This window comes from Phyllobates terribilis, unplaced genomic scaffold (assembly GCF_046119375.1).
Source record: "Phyllobates terribilis strain yellow unplaced genomic scaffold, ASM4611937v1 Scaffold_9__5_contigs__length_417890890, whole genome shotgun sequence".
Taxonomy (NCBI): Eukaryota; Metazoa; Chordata; class Amphibia; order Anura; family Dendrobatidae; genus Phyllobates; species Phyllobates terribilis.
The window spans coordinates 220,333,583-220,348,237 of record NW_027362769.1 but is presented as its reverse complement, the minus strand read 5'-3'; the positions used below and the strand labels follow the sequence as shown (position 1 = coordinate 220,348,237).

At 41.1% G+C, this 14,655-nt stretch overlaps 1 protein-coding gene across 6 annotated transcripts in view; it reads left to right on the top strand.

The window, feature by feature from the left end:
- GSPT1 (G1 to S phase transition 1) overlaps positions 1-14,258 on the top strand; it is a 39,934-nt gene extending 25,676 nt beyond the window's left edge. For all 6 annotated transcript variants that reach the window (XM_073647694.1, XM_073647692.1, XM_073647693.1 and 3 more), the window contains exons 5-15: positions 83-116; positions 341-418; positions 516-696; positions 1,004-1,158; positions 2,527-2,667; positions 7,637-7,730; positions 8,159-8,239; positions 8,930-9,106; positions 9,197-9,286; positions 9,389-9,557; positions 12,059-14,258. In XM_073647694.1, the coding sequence (XP_073503795.1) occupies positions 83-116; positions 341-418; positions 516-696; positions 1,004-1,158; positions 2,527-2,667; positions 7,637-7,730; positions 8,159-8,239; positions 8,930-9,106; positions 9,197-9,286; positions 9,389-9,557; positions 12,059-12,111 (1,253 nt within the window). In that variant the 3' untranslated portion in view covers positions 12,112-14,258. The remainder of the gene's footprint in view (positions 1-82; positions 117-340; positions 419-515; positions 697-1,003; positions 1,159-2,526; positions 2,668-7,636; positions 7,731-8,158; positions 8,240-8,929; positions 9,107-9,196; positions 9,287-9,388; positions 9,558-12,058) is intronic.
- Positions 14,259-14,655: the final 397 nt, after the last annotated feature.

Genomic DNA, 14,655 nt, shown 5'->3' with positions numbered 1-14,655 from the left:
TCCCGAGTCTGAGGAAACCTCATAATGAAACTTTACTAGTTATTGTAACATCTATAGTCATATATATATTTTTCTTATCTAGATGCTGGGAAATCAACGATTGGTGGGCAGATTATGTAAGTAAACTACTGAATGATGGAGTAAGAATACTGATTGGAAATTAATCTGTCAGGCATGGGTGTCCAGCTCAGACCGCAGCGTTCCACAAGCCGTGACAGATGCAAGTATTCAACTGTTGTTGGAAGTTGTAGTTCACCATCTGGCGACCCTGAGGTTACTGCTGCAGAGAGGCCTGGTTTGTCAGGTTTTACAGTCAATCATAGTTACTTTTATATTTTAGGTATTTAACTGGTATGGTGGACAAAAGAACACTTGAGAAATACGAAAGGGAAGCAAAAGAGAAGAACAGAGAAACCTGGTGAGTGGTGGCCGGATTACCGGTACAGTATACCAGTGTCTGCTTTGCACTTATTTGCTTAGTTTGAGCTGATTTAATATCTGCACTTTATATTCAGGTACCTCTCATGGGCTTTAGACACTAACCAGGAGGAACGAGACAAGGGTAAAACTGTAGAAGTCGGTCGTGCCTACTTTGAAACTGAGAAGAAACACTTCACCATCCTTGATGCCCCTGGCCACAAGAGCTTTGTGCCCAATATGATTGGGGGAGCCTCACAAGCAGATTTGGCTGTGCTGGTATGCTATATATTCTACTCTTTACACACAGGCACATGGCCCAAAATATCCTGGTGCTGTGTGGACTGAGGTCTGGTAAACATGCTTATCTTTAATTGTGACTCTGTCCCCTGTGTAGTTTAAACATAGTCAAGGCTCTCTCCATTCCCAAAACTTTGGAAATGTAATCTAGGACTATGTCCGGTCAGATCTCGTGTTCATTAAAATATTTTATTTTCTGTTTTGTGACAACCTTATGTAATTCTGTACTGAATAAATGGGACCTAACTTTTTTTTTGATATTCACTTATTTTTTTTTTATCCACAGGTAATCTCTGCTCGAAAAGGAGAATTTGAAACCGGATTCGAAAAAGGAGGACAGACGAGAGAGCATGCCATGTTGGCAAAAACGGCTGGCGTAAAGCATCTGATAGTTCTTATTAATAAAATGGATGATCCAACAGTAAACTGGAGCAATGACAGGTACATAAAACTATACCTAATGTAGATATTATTCAAAAAGAGATTTTAGTTTTTAATTTTTTTTTTTTGCCTCAAAATAACTGGGAACTGCTTTTTTTGGGCCCTGAGGACATTGGGTTTTTTTTTTTTTTAAATCCGTTTCAAAAGCCAAACCTGTTCTAATCCCTTCACTACCTATGACATATAGGTATATCATAAGTTGTGTCCCTCTCTTTGATGCAGGCTGCGGCAATGAGCCCGCATCTTTCCAGACACATGACAGCTGATCTGATCAGCTGACATGTGCCTCTAATAGCGGGTGAAATTGCGATCCACCCACGGCTGTTAACATGTTAAATGCCTGTGTCAATCTGACAGCAGCATTTAACCTTCGCAAACCAGATGTGCGTCACAAACTCCGCCCATTGGTGCCCCGTCACATGATCGTGGGGTGACAATGGGTTTGCATGACAATCGTGGATCTGATGAAGACTCCCATACTTATTTCAGATCTCCTATGAACGCTGGCGTTCGTAGGAGATGATGATTTCTGCTACCCATAGCCGGGCTGAAGCTCTGCATGTGTAGCACAGGCGATCAGATGATCGCAGCTTCAAGTCTCCTAAGACTGTCTCCAGTATACACTTTATGGTAAAATCATTGTGTTGTTCAAAAGTTCAACTCGTACCCCCCAAAAAAAGCCCTCACATTACCATATTGACGGAAAAATAAGAGCAAAAAACGAAAACTGAAAATCTCAAGGTCTTTAAGGGGTTAACTTTTCAGTCAATATAGCCGTCTGAGGAATTGTACTCTTTAAATTGTACCATTTGGGGTACGTGTGCTGTAAAACTTTTATCTGGCAGGAATGTATTAAAAAAAAAAAAATACACCAACATCTACACAACCCACTGAGCCAGGGGGTGACTGCTATTGAAACAAGCAAATTAGCTAGCCCCCATTAAACAGAACCCTGGTCGTGTGCTGATTGATCTTTTTTTTTACTTTAAGAATGTGCGAGAATGTGTTTTAAAGTTATAGGGGTGAAATAATCCACTTTCTATGGCTAACTTTACATGGTCAGCGTTGTGTGCCTTATTGATATATACTGTACAGTTCCACTCAGAGTTGAGTATCTAATGGGCGACACGAGCCCGTGACAGATGTTTACGTAAACAACACGGACGCTATTTTATGGGAACTTTTTTATTTCTCAATCTATCACTTCGTACGTTAACGTCATGGTATTGGCTTGTGCCGTATAACTATAACAAGAATAGCAGCACATTCTAGGGCAACGTAGAGGCTGATCCTATGTCTTTTGTATTAATGCTCTCATTGTTTCCTTATAAACTGCAGTTTTAAAACTTTTTTTTTTTTTCTTTACAGATATGAAGAATGTAAAGAGAAACTTGTACCCTTCCTGAAGAAAGTTGGTTTCAACCCTAAAAAAGATATTCACTTTATGCCATGTTCTGGTCTGACTGGTGCCAACTTGAAGGAACCAGTGGAGTCCTGCACATGGTACATGTAAGTGTTAAAACTAAAATATGTAGCCTGGATTGATGCACACATGCTCATCACAACCTCTGATGTGCACAGGGCTGTTGAACAGCAGGCACATCACTTTATGGGGTGCTATTGAACTTGCATATACCACCATTTCCATAAGGATGGTTTATTTTTATATGGTATAGGGTAGAACAGTCATATTCTAGCAAGATTTCTACGTGGTTTTTAACCCATTGCTGCTGTTTTTGTTTTTCTTGTTTTTTGGCTCTGTTTTAAAGTGTTCAAAGCTATCTATTCCACTGTTTTATGGCCCTGTGTTGTATATTGGTTTGTTTACCCTGCATAGCATTGCCTTCTCTGGCCTTGTGCTAATTGGCTAATTACTCAGTTTGGCCAACGGGTGCTGCAGGTTAGCAGACATTTCAATTCATATGTATTCAGCTCTGGCTTGGGATAGCACACGTGCTGGGTCATGAGTGCAAAAGACTAAGTGCAATAGCTTAAAGTGATTTCAATAGGCAGTTATACAATGGCAGTTGGGCAGGAGACAGGGTAAGGTGCATTAGATATTCATACAAACATGCTGCTTCTTGGTCAGTTGTATTTCATTATGCATTGGTCATAGCAATATGCTTCTTACTTGTTTTAACATCTGCTTACTCACAACTCGCCTGCCCTTTAACACATTCTGTGCACTCTCTCTATATCCACCCCTCCTTTCTCCCCTCTCCCATGTATAACTCTGAGGTTCTGCTGACATTTCTCCCCTACTCCAACCATCCACTACCTCCATACAGCACTCAAACGTTCATACAAATTATTGCACCACCTGCTTTCTCTTTTTTTCCTCCTTCTACTACTCGCAGGTGACATCTCCCCCAACCCTGAGCTTCCCTCCACTAGCATACACTACTCTCCTCCAACTGCATATAGAAACCCTGCTAATCTTATTAACATTCAGTGCATGCCCTCTTTTCCATTGTGCTCTCTGGAACGCAAAGTCTGTGTGTAACAAACTAACTTACATTCACGATTTTTTCCTTTCTAATTCCCTTAACCTTATGGCTATTACAGAAACTTGGATCCAGTATTCAGACACCACCACCACCGCAGCTGCTGCTCTCGTTTGGTGGGCTGAAATTTTCACATACCGCCAGACCCGAGAAATACAGAGTGGAGGTGTTGGTTTGCTCCTTTCACCACAATGTGCTTTCCACATCAACCACTCTCTTCAGATAGCTTTCCCTCCTCATTTAAACATGCCATAATAACCCCTTTACTTAAAAAGCCATCCCTGGACCAGAACTGCACTGCTAACTACAGACCGGTCTCTAATCTTCCTTTCATCTCTAAACTCCTGGAACGCTTGGTCCACTCCCGTCTAATCCGCTATCTCTCAGATAACTCTTCTCGACCCTCTACCATCTGGTTTCCACTGTTTACACTCCACTGAAACTGTCCTCACTAAAGTCTCTAATGATCTACTAACAGCTAAATCCAAAGGTCACTGCTCCCTGCTGATTCTCCTGGATTTCTCTGCCGCCTTTGACATAGTGGATCACCAGCTCCTCCTCATTATGCTCCGCTCTATCGGCCTCAAGGGAACTGTTCTCCTCCTACCTCTCTGACCGTTCCTTCACTGTATCTTTTGCCGGCTCCTCTTCCCCTCCTCATCCCCTTACTATCGGGGTTCCTCAGGGCTCAGTCCTAGGCCCCCTCCTCTTCTCTATATACACTGCCCCTATTGGACAAACAATCAGCAGATTTGGGTTCCAGTATCCTCTCTATGCTGATGTCAGGTGAAGAGGCGTATAGTTGGGTGTCATCACCCCTACCCTAATACAAAATACCAAGGATTGTTTGTCTGCTGTCTCTAACATCATGTCCTCCCTCGATCTTAAACTGAATCTCTCCAAAACTGAACAACTTGTGTTTCTCCCCTCTACTAACCCAACTCTACCTAACATTGAAATTACCTTGTAGGGTTCAACCATAACTCCCAAGCAGCACGCCTGCTGCCTTGGGGTCATATTCGACACTAACCTTTCCTTTACTCCCTATATCCGATCACTCACCGCTCTAGTCACCTGCATTTTAAAAAGATCTCCAGAATCCGATCTTTTTTCACCTTTGAAACTGCTAAAACTCTTACTGTCGCTTTTATTCACTCTCGTCTAGGCTACTGCAACTCTTTTCTGATCGGTCTCCCTCTTGCCAAACTTTCTCTTCTTCAATCCGTCCTGAATGCGGCTGCCAGAGTCGTATTTCTGTCCAGGCGTTTCACCGATGCCTCCATCTTGTGCCAGTCATTACACTGGTTGCCCATTCGCTACAGGGTCCAATATAAACTCATCGTTATCGCCCACAAAGCTCTCCACAGTTCTGCACCGCCTTATCTCTTCTCTGTCTATCGCCCTACACGTGCCCTCCGTTCTACAAATGACCCAAGACTAACATCCCCCATAATCCGAACCTCGCAGCTCCGTCTCCAAGACTTCTCTCGTGCTGCACCAGTTCTCTGGAATGCTCTACCCCAAGCGATCCGACTGATGCTTAGCCCCCACGTCTTCAAGCGCGCTTTAAAAAACCATCTCTTTAAACAAGCCTACCATCTCAACTACTCGGTGAACTAACTTTCCCCTGTCCCCTCCTTCTAAATATTATTCAGAATCTGCACCGTACTATTCATCTGTCTCCACACCCTCCATGCACACGATAACTGCTTTCGATACTTGATTATTGCACTTAAACATACTGGCTGATGACCGGATCATGCAACTTTATATGGAAATCCCTATTTATTATAATTGCCAGACCTGAAAGAACAAGCACTTTTCACCTATTGTCCCCGCCATTTCCTTGTAGATTGTAAGCTTGCGAGCAGGGACCTCACTCCTAATGTAACTGTTTAAACTGTCTCACCTTGTATTGAATTTGTCTGTACATGTCCCAGCTTAATTGTAAAGTGCTGCTGAATATGTTGGTGCTATATAAATAAAAATTATTACTATATGCAAGTACTGTGAAGTTGGCACACTGAGTGCATGTGGCTCATTACTCCAAGCTGTAGGAATTGGTATTGTTAGACTGTATGTAATAGAAAAAGTCAACTACAAACTTATCTACAGTCTTCCTCCTGCTATGAGAGCTTTTGTATTGTATAGCTCAAGGAGATTGACCACTAGAGCCAGTTGGAATTTGCACAGTATCTACTGAGTTAACTCCTGAGATACCAGTCAGCCCTCTACAGCCCATTGATTTCTATACTGCAGTTAGCTGCTCACGTCCTCCTCCCAGTCAGCTTCAAATCACAAGCCTTCAACCCCCACCTGTAACTTCTTCCAGGGCTGCTCTCCTGATCTCTGCTCTTTCCTACACTGTGTGCTTGTTCAAAGCCTATATTATTTTTATATGTAAATATAGTGCAAGCAGTGTAGATGTAAGAACAAGCACTGACTGACCTGAATGTGTCAGAGTAGCACACTAAAGCTCAGAAGAAGGATAAAACTATTGAACCAGAACTATCAATCAAAAAGGAGTCCTCGGCCCCCAGCAGCAATATTTTTTATTTTTATTGCGCCAACATATTCTGTAGCACTTAACATTTTAGAGGGGTTTTGTACAGACAATAAAAAACATTACAGAATAATGACATAAATTAACAGATGCCAGGAGGAGAGGGGGTCCTGCTCGCAAGCTTATTATCTGAGGAAATAGGGGAGACACGAAAGGTGGATAACAATTGCTTGTATTGTACGGTCAACCATCAGCCTAATAAAAAAGGGTAATCACTTAATGCTAAATGAACCAGTAAGTGAACAAGTACAGACACAGAGGTCTATTAGGGGGGTGTGTGAATAGATGATACGAGGGTCCTGATTTGGAATGAAATTTTGTATGGGAAAATCGGGGATAGTTAAGTCAGGTGATAGGCCAGTCTAAGGAAATGCGTTTTTAGGGCACACTTAAAACTGGGTATTAAGGATTAATTGAAGTGTCCTGGGTAGTCCATTCCAAACAATTGGTGCAGGATGCAAGAAGTCTTGGAGACTGGAATAAGAGGTTTGGATGATTGAGGATGTTAATCTTGGGTCATTAGCAGAACGGAGGGCATGGGTAGGTTGGTAAACTGAGACAAGGGAGGAGGTGTAAGGCAGTGCTGAAGCATGGAGTGCTTAGTGGGTGAGGGTGATGAGTTTATGAGGGAAATTAGAGCATCTGCGATTTCGGGGCATCCAGGGCCAACTACCCCAACCAGTAGCGCCCTTCTTTTGGTGGGCACCCAAAGAGAAGGTAGCTGCAAGCTTAGGAAGCTGTCCAAGTACAGCGAGGTATATAGCCAGGTGACCTGATTGTCCCAACCTGGGTTCTCCAAACATCTTCATGGGTACAGTGATGGGCAGTGGAGCAGATCTGTATTCCACCAGTTAATGCCATGATTCCTCGGCTGATGTCCTGTAGAGTCTTGCTTGGGAGGGGAGAGAGGTCCCTTTTTATACCCACAGCTGTCATTCAGGGCATTCTCCCACAGGATTGGGGAAAGGTGGGGGGAGGTAATACCTCATTGTTCAATTAACCTGCATATTTGTTCTCCAAGTTGTGTAGACTAGTAAACTGCATGGGCTGATACAATATGTAATCAGCAGGTATTCAACAAATTAACAATCATCAATAGTTCAATTAATCTGTTTTTGTTTTCCAAGGTCTGTAGACTAGCAAATCGCAGGGGGACTGATACAATACGTACTCAGCAGGTATTCCACAGATTAGCCAACAGCAAGAGTCAACGTACAGGCTCATATGAACAATGGCTCATGTCCTTTGACCTACTGAACAATATGTCTGGCATAATTAAGAATAAACTGTGTCGTCACAGATGGGTTACTACTTTATATCAGAATATGCTTTTAAGACATGTTCCCTGATAGGTCCACTTTATTTTAGTGATGCATGTGGTAATACAATATGTATTTTTTTTTTCTTTCAGAGGGTTACCGTTTATTCCATATCTTGATCAGTTGCCAAACTTCAACAGATCATATGATGGACCTGTCCGACTTCCGATTGTGGATAAATACAAGGTGACTCCAATTCTTAATTTTCACTATAATGGCCATTAGTAACTGGTCTCATGGTTTCTAGTGGATCAAATAGAACTTTTTGTCAACTCCTTTTATTTATTGTTCAAAAAATTTACAAATTTGGTATTGCCATAGCCATACTGACCTAGATAATCCTATTTCCAGGTGAACTTTACCGTAAAATGAGCATCGTAAAGAAAACTCCAAAAAAACTGGTGGATTTGCATTCGTTTCACCATTTTTGCACTGCTAGAAATTTTTACTTTTTTTTTTTTTTTCCCAGCACATTGGTAAAATATAACTTAAGCAGTTAAGTGGTGGTAACTGCTGGCTGATCACATAGACCATCAAGCACTTACACTTATTGTGGTCTTATTTGCTAGACCAGGAATAGTCTTATATATATATATATTTTTTTTTTTTACTAGGACATGGGGACAGTGGTTCTAGGAAAACTAGAATCCGGCTCAATATGCAAAGGACAACAGCTTGTCATGATGCCAAACAAGGTAACTTGATGTCTGGATCTATTCTGTGCTTTTAGAAACCAGGTGTACAAAGACTATTAATTGGCAGCTTTTTGACCATGAATAAATATTCTATGTTTAGTCCTCAAAAAGAATAAGGGATTTTTGCAATACGATGTATGATGAAGAGAAAAATAAATCCTTTTGCCAACGATTTCTGAACAGCGCTTCTTTGCACAATTGCTTGGTTTTTATGTAACTCCCTAAGAACAGAATGAAAAGATCTGTGTTCCCCCGGCCACTTCTCCTTTCTTGTAGTTGCACAAAAGTGTTGCAACTTTTTGCCGTTTGCATGCCAGGTTTTCCCAGGTCTGGCTGGGCTCATCTAATTCATCTGTGGTGTTCCTTACGCCAGAAATATTACTCTAGTCATGGACTGGAGTAAGATTTGTGGTGAAGGACACGCCACTCGTCAGACCCTCATTAAGAGTCATGAATCAAAAGCGTCCGACTCCAGCACGCCCCCTCATCATGACCAGCGAGAAGATTGCAGGTCTTGATGAATCTGGGGTCTAAGTTGTCAGAAATTGGTGGGAAAAATTATTTAATTTTTTTTTTCTCTTGTCCTTGATAATACATTTAGTGCCACAACAGTTCTAAATGTCTTATGTGACAATGATAGACTGGATATGTGTGTTTAACACTACTGCGTTGCTTTTTTGTACTCTCCAGAAGCACAATGTTGAAGTTCTAAGCTTGCTCTCCGATGAAGTAGAGACTGAGCTGGTAGCACCTGGAGAAAATCTGAAGCTCCGACTGAAAGGAATAGAAGAGGAGGAAATTCTACCAGGATTTATTCTCTGCGACCCAAACAACCTTTGTCATTCTGGACGCACCTTTGATGCCCAGGTACGGCGGTACGGCTTCCTTGTGTTTGCAGGCACTTTACTCTTTCTAACACTCCTAAAATAAATCTGCATCTTGTCTAAATTCTTTCAGATTGTGATTATCGAGCACAAATCAATCATCTGTCCTGGTTACAATGCAGTGCTGCATATTCATACATGTATTGAAGAAGTTGAAATTATCGTAAGTAATTCTTTTCTCCTCTGCATCCACAAACTGTACCCCATCCCCAGAAACTTGTACATGAATTAACAAGGGTGTATTTTCTTGGTCTTCCCTCCAAAGGCCTTAATCTGCTTGGTAGACAAAAAATCAGGGGAAAAAAGCAAGACACGACCCCGCTTTGTCAAACAAGATCAAGTATGCATTGCCCGCTTAAGGACAGCGGGAACTATCTGCCTTGAAACATTTAAAGATTTCCCTCAAATGGGCCGATTTACCTTGCGAGACGAAGGTGAGATTTTCTGTGCTTGACTGTACATTCAGATGTGGAGATGGCCAGAACAGATTACCACACCCTCCCCCCCCCCCCCCCCCCCCTAAATGTCACTATTAGGCATGATAATATCATTTTAAAATACCTTCAAAATGGCATATGTCCATTCAGAGTTCATCAACCCAAGTGTGATAAGCCAGTGGGTTGACAAGCCTGGGATCTTCTGAAGGGCTCCATGCTGGTCATGGTTTTACTACTGTGAAGTTCAGCCTGTTTCATAGACTAATATTATACCATAGACTGCAATACTGTAATATTGGTGTATTTTATAGGTGATCAAGAGATTGCAGGCCTGTCGAGTCTGTAAGCCAAACCACCGACTCAGATTCCTCAATTTCTCTGACTTCCGACTCCACAGCACGGCCTCACTACTGAGCATGTACATAAAGTGCAGCACAGATTCATCTCAACTAAAAGCCGAGATCCTTCGATCAGGAACAGAACAGACATTTATAGAACATTTCATAACTTTCCCAAATTCTTATAAAAACATATACAGCACATACTGCATTGTACTAAGGAATCCAATTTCTTATATATTTTAGGAGTTTGTCTGTTTTATACTGACTCGAACTCCACCAAAATGGACACCAACTACATGACTCCGACTCCACAGCATTAACAAATATTAAAGGAGTTGTCCACTACTCGGACACCATTCTCGATTACAATATTCACCCACGTAGAATAAAAACACCATATATTCACCTGTTGCTGTGGCTTGTGTGGCAGTCTACAAGGCTCTCGCGGCATAACAATCAACGGCCAGTTCACTCAGTCTTCGGAGGAAGTCTGAGAGCAGCCGCCGCCCTCGCTGCCTCCAGATGTCGATCTCGTCTGAAGGAAATGAGTGAAGTGGCCACTGATCAGCTGCAGGCCTCGCACAGCATAACAATCTCGCGTGATTCCCCCAGCACCAAAGGCAATTATAAGGTCTGTCTTGTATGTGGGGGGGATATTATAATTAAGAAGGGGTTGTCTGAGTAGTGGACAACTTTTTCTTAAAGAACAAATATACAATTTATTTTATGACTGTCAGGGCCAAGATGTAAACCCCATCCAGGCAATGTATGGTACTAGTTTTGTTTAAAGGACCATCTATCTGGTCACCTGAAAGCTCTTCATGCGCTAGGGGTTAGGGTCCTGCCACGCAGACCGGAGACGAGACAGATTCCACACTGTTATCTCACTCGCAACCGAGATAAGAGTGACACATTCCACTTGGTTTCCCTCAATGAAGGATCTGAAAGAAAAAGGGGAAAAGCTTGCTAAAAAGAACATAGATTCTACGTTATAGACTGGTCTGGGAACAGCCCCGTGTCTGCCACCTACTGACACTAAGCTAAAGCTGATTAGCTTCGTGCCAGTTGGTGGGTATATACTGTTGGGCAGGAGATTGCCTTTTTTTTTTTTTTTTTTTGGCCTAGTGGATGCAACATACACCCATGGTCTCCTGTGTCCCCCAGTGAAGCGATAAAGTACTTGTCCAGTCTGATTAAAAACCAGCAAACAAACTCAAGGAAAAACTTGTAGATTTAAAATGTTAACCCGTTGTGGTTTACATGTCACTTTAGCTGTAATTGATTAATTCTCCCTAGATATCATAAATACAGTGATGGGGGGGGTTCACTTTGCCCTAAAACATTTCTGAAGTCCTATTGCACTGGTTGGAGATTAGCAGGCACTTATGTATAAAATAACCGACTGCTTCAGGGAGTAAGAACTACAGACAACGACACTCTTGTCTATAGGCAGTGTATGGTTTTGCAGCACTTCCCTGTTCAAGCAAGTGTTACTGAGCTGCAGTACCAGCCATAGCCTATAGGAGTTATTTAAGGGGTTGTCCAGCTCCCCTCATTTGCACATCTGGAGGTAAGAGCTGCTTTTGTGGCATTCAACATCTTCTCTCCTGGTCTCGTACATGGCTGGCAGATGTTGTGCCCTTGCCCTTTTAAATTGGTGTGTATGCAGAATATTGGACAGGCAGTCAAGTCAACACCAAGACTCTTTAGGTAATGCTTTTTTTTTTTTGTGTGGCTTTTTTGACTTGCATTTCCAATTTGTTTCTCAACTCCATTCAACAGTGAAGAAATCGCTGGTTATTTCTCAAGTAAAAAGAACTCTAGCAAACCGTTCATTAAGACGCCCATGTTTCTCCTGGGCCTTCCCATTGACTTCTACAATAAAGTATTTTCAGAGCAGAAAACACGTGACATCAGATCACTTCTTTTAACCGCTTGACGTCTTTAGAAACCTGAAGCGGTTAAAGGACGCTAGAAAGACTGCACTTATGAACAGAAAGTTACTTTTACATAGTAGAAACGCGTATGTTCATTCTGTTGACCGTTTAGCGCTTTTTCTGGCGGTTTCTGGAGCGAAATCTGTTTTAATTAGCATACTCTTGAGATTTGCCCTGATTTTTTTGTTAACTTTTCTCTCTCGCTTGGTGTGATTTCTAGGTAAGACCATTGCAATTGGAAAGGTCTTGAAACTGGTTCCAGAAAAGGATTAAGCTTTCCTCTTGACCGTGCACAATACTGTGAGGATATTGACTCTACGGAAGCCTACTTCACATCGCCTTCTTATTTTCAGCCCATTGACAAACTCTTTTCCCTTTTAATCAGAAAATAAAGCAGAAAACGACAAGTCCACATAGACAGCTTTCTCATATTGAGAGCTCTGCTATGCCACTGTTGAATTCCCTTCCTCGACATATTTTTATTTTATTCCCTTTTCAAATTCTGCGACCTTTTTGGAAAAAGATTTGGCAATAGCTTCATAAGTTATGTGGACAAAATTGCCTATGGTAACAAAAACCTAAATATATATTTTTTTTCTTTTTTTTTTTTTTTTGTTATTAAACATGCAATACTACCCTGTCATGTCCAGTACATAAACACGTAGTTCTAAGCAAACCGCTCAGTGTGTAAGCACATGTTACAACGAAAGATACCGTGTTAATAAAAATATCAGCTAAAAACCCTTTTTTTTTCTTTTTTTTTTTTTTTCAGTATTGAATTGCTTTTGAATGCTTTCATATTTTTTTTTTACCTGAATGTAACACTGCTGCATTAACTTCTTTTTTTTTTTTTTTTAAATAATTTCCAAGTATTTTATTAGCCCGTTGGCTTTTATTTTAACTTTTTTTTTCTTCTTCCCTGACGTCAGAGGTCCATTTATATAAAAGATATGCAAAAACTTCTTATACCACCCAGTTTCAAAGAAACAAAACTGCCTTTATGTGAAAGAGGCAAAAATTTAAAGGGAACTTGTGACCAGAAAAAAAAAAAAAAAACACTATTAAACTGCAGATATGGGGTTAATCTTGCAGGTTAATAGTTGCTACCTGCCTGGCGCCTGCACTTAGCCGAACACTGCTGGGAGAAAATGAACTTTATTTCCCTTGCAGCGTTCCTGCTTCAGTCATGGAGGTGGCGTTGGTTCACCTCTCGGCTGCTGTTACTGCGCCCCGACTGACAGCCGACCCTAATGCAGAGCCAGTGTCAGTCGAGGATGTGGTTACACTGCCGCTCTGTATACTCAGCCGTGATTGAAGCTGGAACACTGGGGGGGGGTTTAATTGTCTCCCGGCAATGTTGGGCTAAATGCAGGCCCCGGGCAAGTTAGTAATACTGTTAACCTGCAGATTAACACCATATCTGTAGATTAGTAGCGTTTTTTTCAGGTGACAGGTTACCTTTAAAGAAGCTTGATACAATTAAAGTGGTAATGGTCTTGATGGCAGACGATCCAACTGGAATTGTGTTCTACATGTATAAAAGCAAAAATCTAAAGAAATTGCTGAAGGCCATCAATCAATAGTGCATCCAAAATAAGGCAGTGTGAATGGTTGTTTAATAAGATTTACGACAAAGACCTAGGTAGATCCAAACCCCACTCCCCCACCCCAAAGAGCTACGTTCTAATTACTACCTGGGAAGGGTTAATTTGGCGGTCATAGTTCAGTCTTTGTGTAAAGGCTTGAATGCTTCTCCTTGCTGCTTAAAGTGTCTGAGATGAGCTGAGGACTCACTGCTGAGCTCATACAAGTTTGCACATATTGTACCTTTTTTTGAGGGATTTGGAAGATAGGTAGAGTCCTGCCACCTGTAAACTTTGCATATCAAGAGTTCAGCCTGTCTAAGAACTGAAAGTTAGAGACTTCTCTGGTAAATTACGAAGTGACACATTAGAAATTTATTTCATTTATTCCAACCATCCTCAGGTTATGAAGAGCAATAGCCTAGCTATTTCAAGCTCCGAGAGTCTTACGAGGGGCCAAAAAATAAATTTAAGAAAGTGGTAATATGTTTTTTTTTTTTTTTTTTGCTTCATTTGACATTTTGTTTTCCTTTAAGAATTTTAGTTTTTTTTTTACTTCAGATTATGTTTTGACGTAACTGTGAAATCTATTCAGATTTAACAATTCGATCTCCAAGAATCCTCTGCAGTCGACACATGGCTGCTAATTTGGAAGGAAAAAAAAAATTGTTTAACCCCCGTTTGTTTCTTTGTATCTGTGGATATTTTTTTCATTCATTTCACAAATGAGGCTACATTGTACGACCAGAGAAAGCTATTGTCCTTCAGTTTCAAATGATTACTCTTGTAGCTGCCATAATGCATGAAAATGGAAATAAATTTTATTATGTCAGCAAAGATGTGGAGTCGCTTTTTCCTTCAGATTAATGGTAATGTGACACGTGCATAGATAGGGATGTTTCCACAGCCCCATTGAGCTTTATCAATTTGAAGAGCTTTGTGATATTGCAGAATAGAAAGGGAAACAAAGATAGTCACCCCCAGTACTTCATGGACGGGGCTTCTTCTCTATGATCTGATACCATTTACCTTTTGAATATGTCAATTTTACAGCTAGAATTTTTTTTTTTTTTTTTTCCATCTGAAGCGTTGCATTTCTAGGGAAGACCTGCACAAAAGTACACACAGCTCAGCAAGTGAAAAAACAAGCCATCTAACAACTCCATGGATGGGGGGGTAGGTGGGGAATAATGAGTCTCAGATTAATGAAAACCAATTTTTTTTTTTTTTTTTT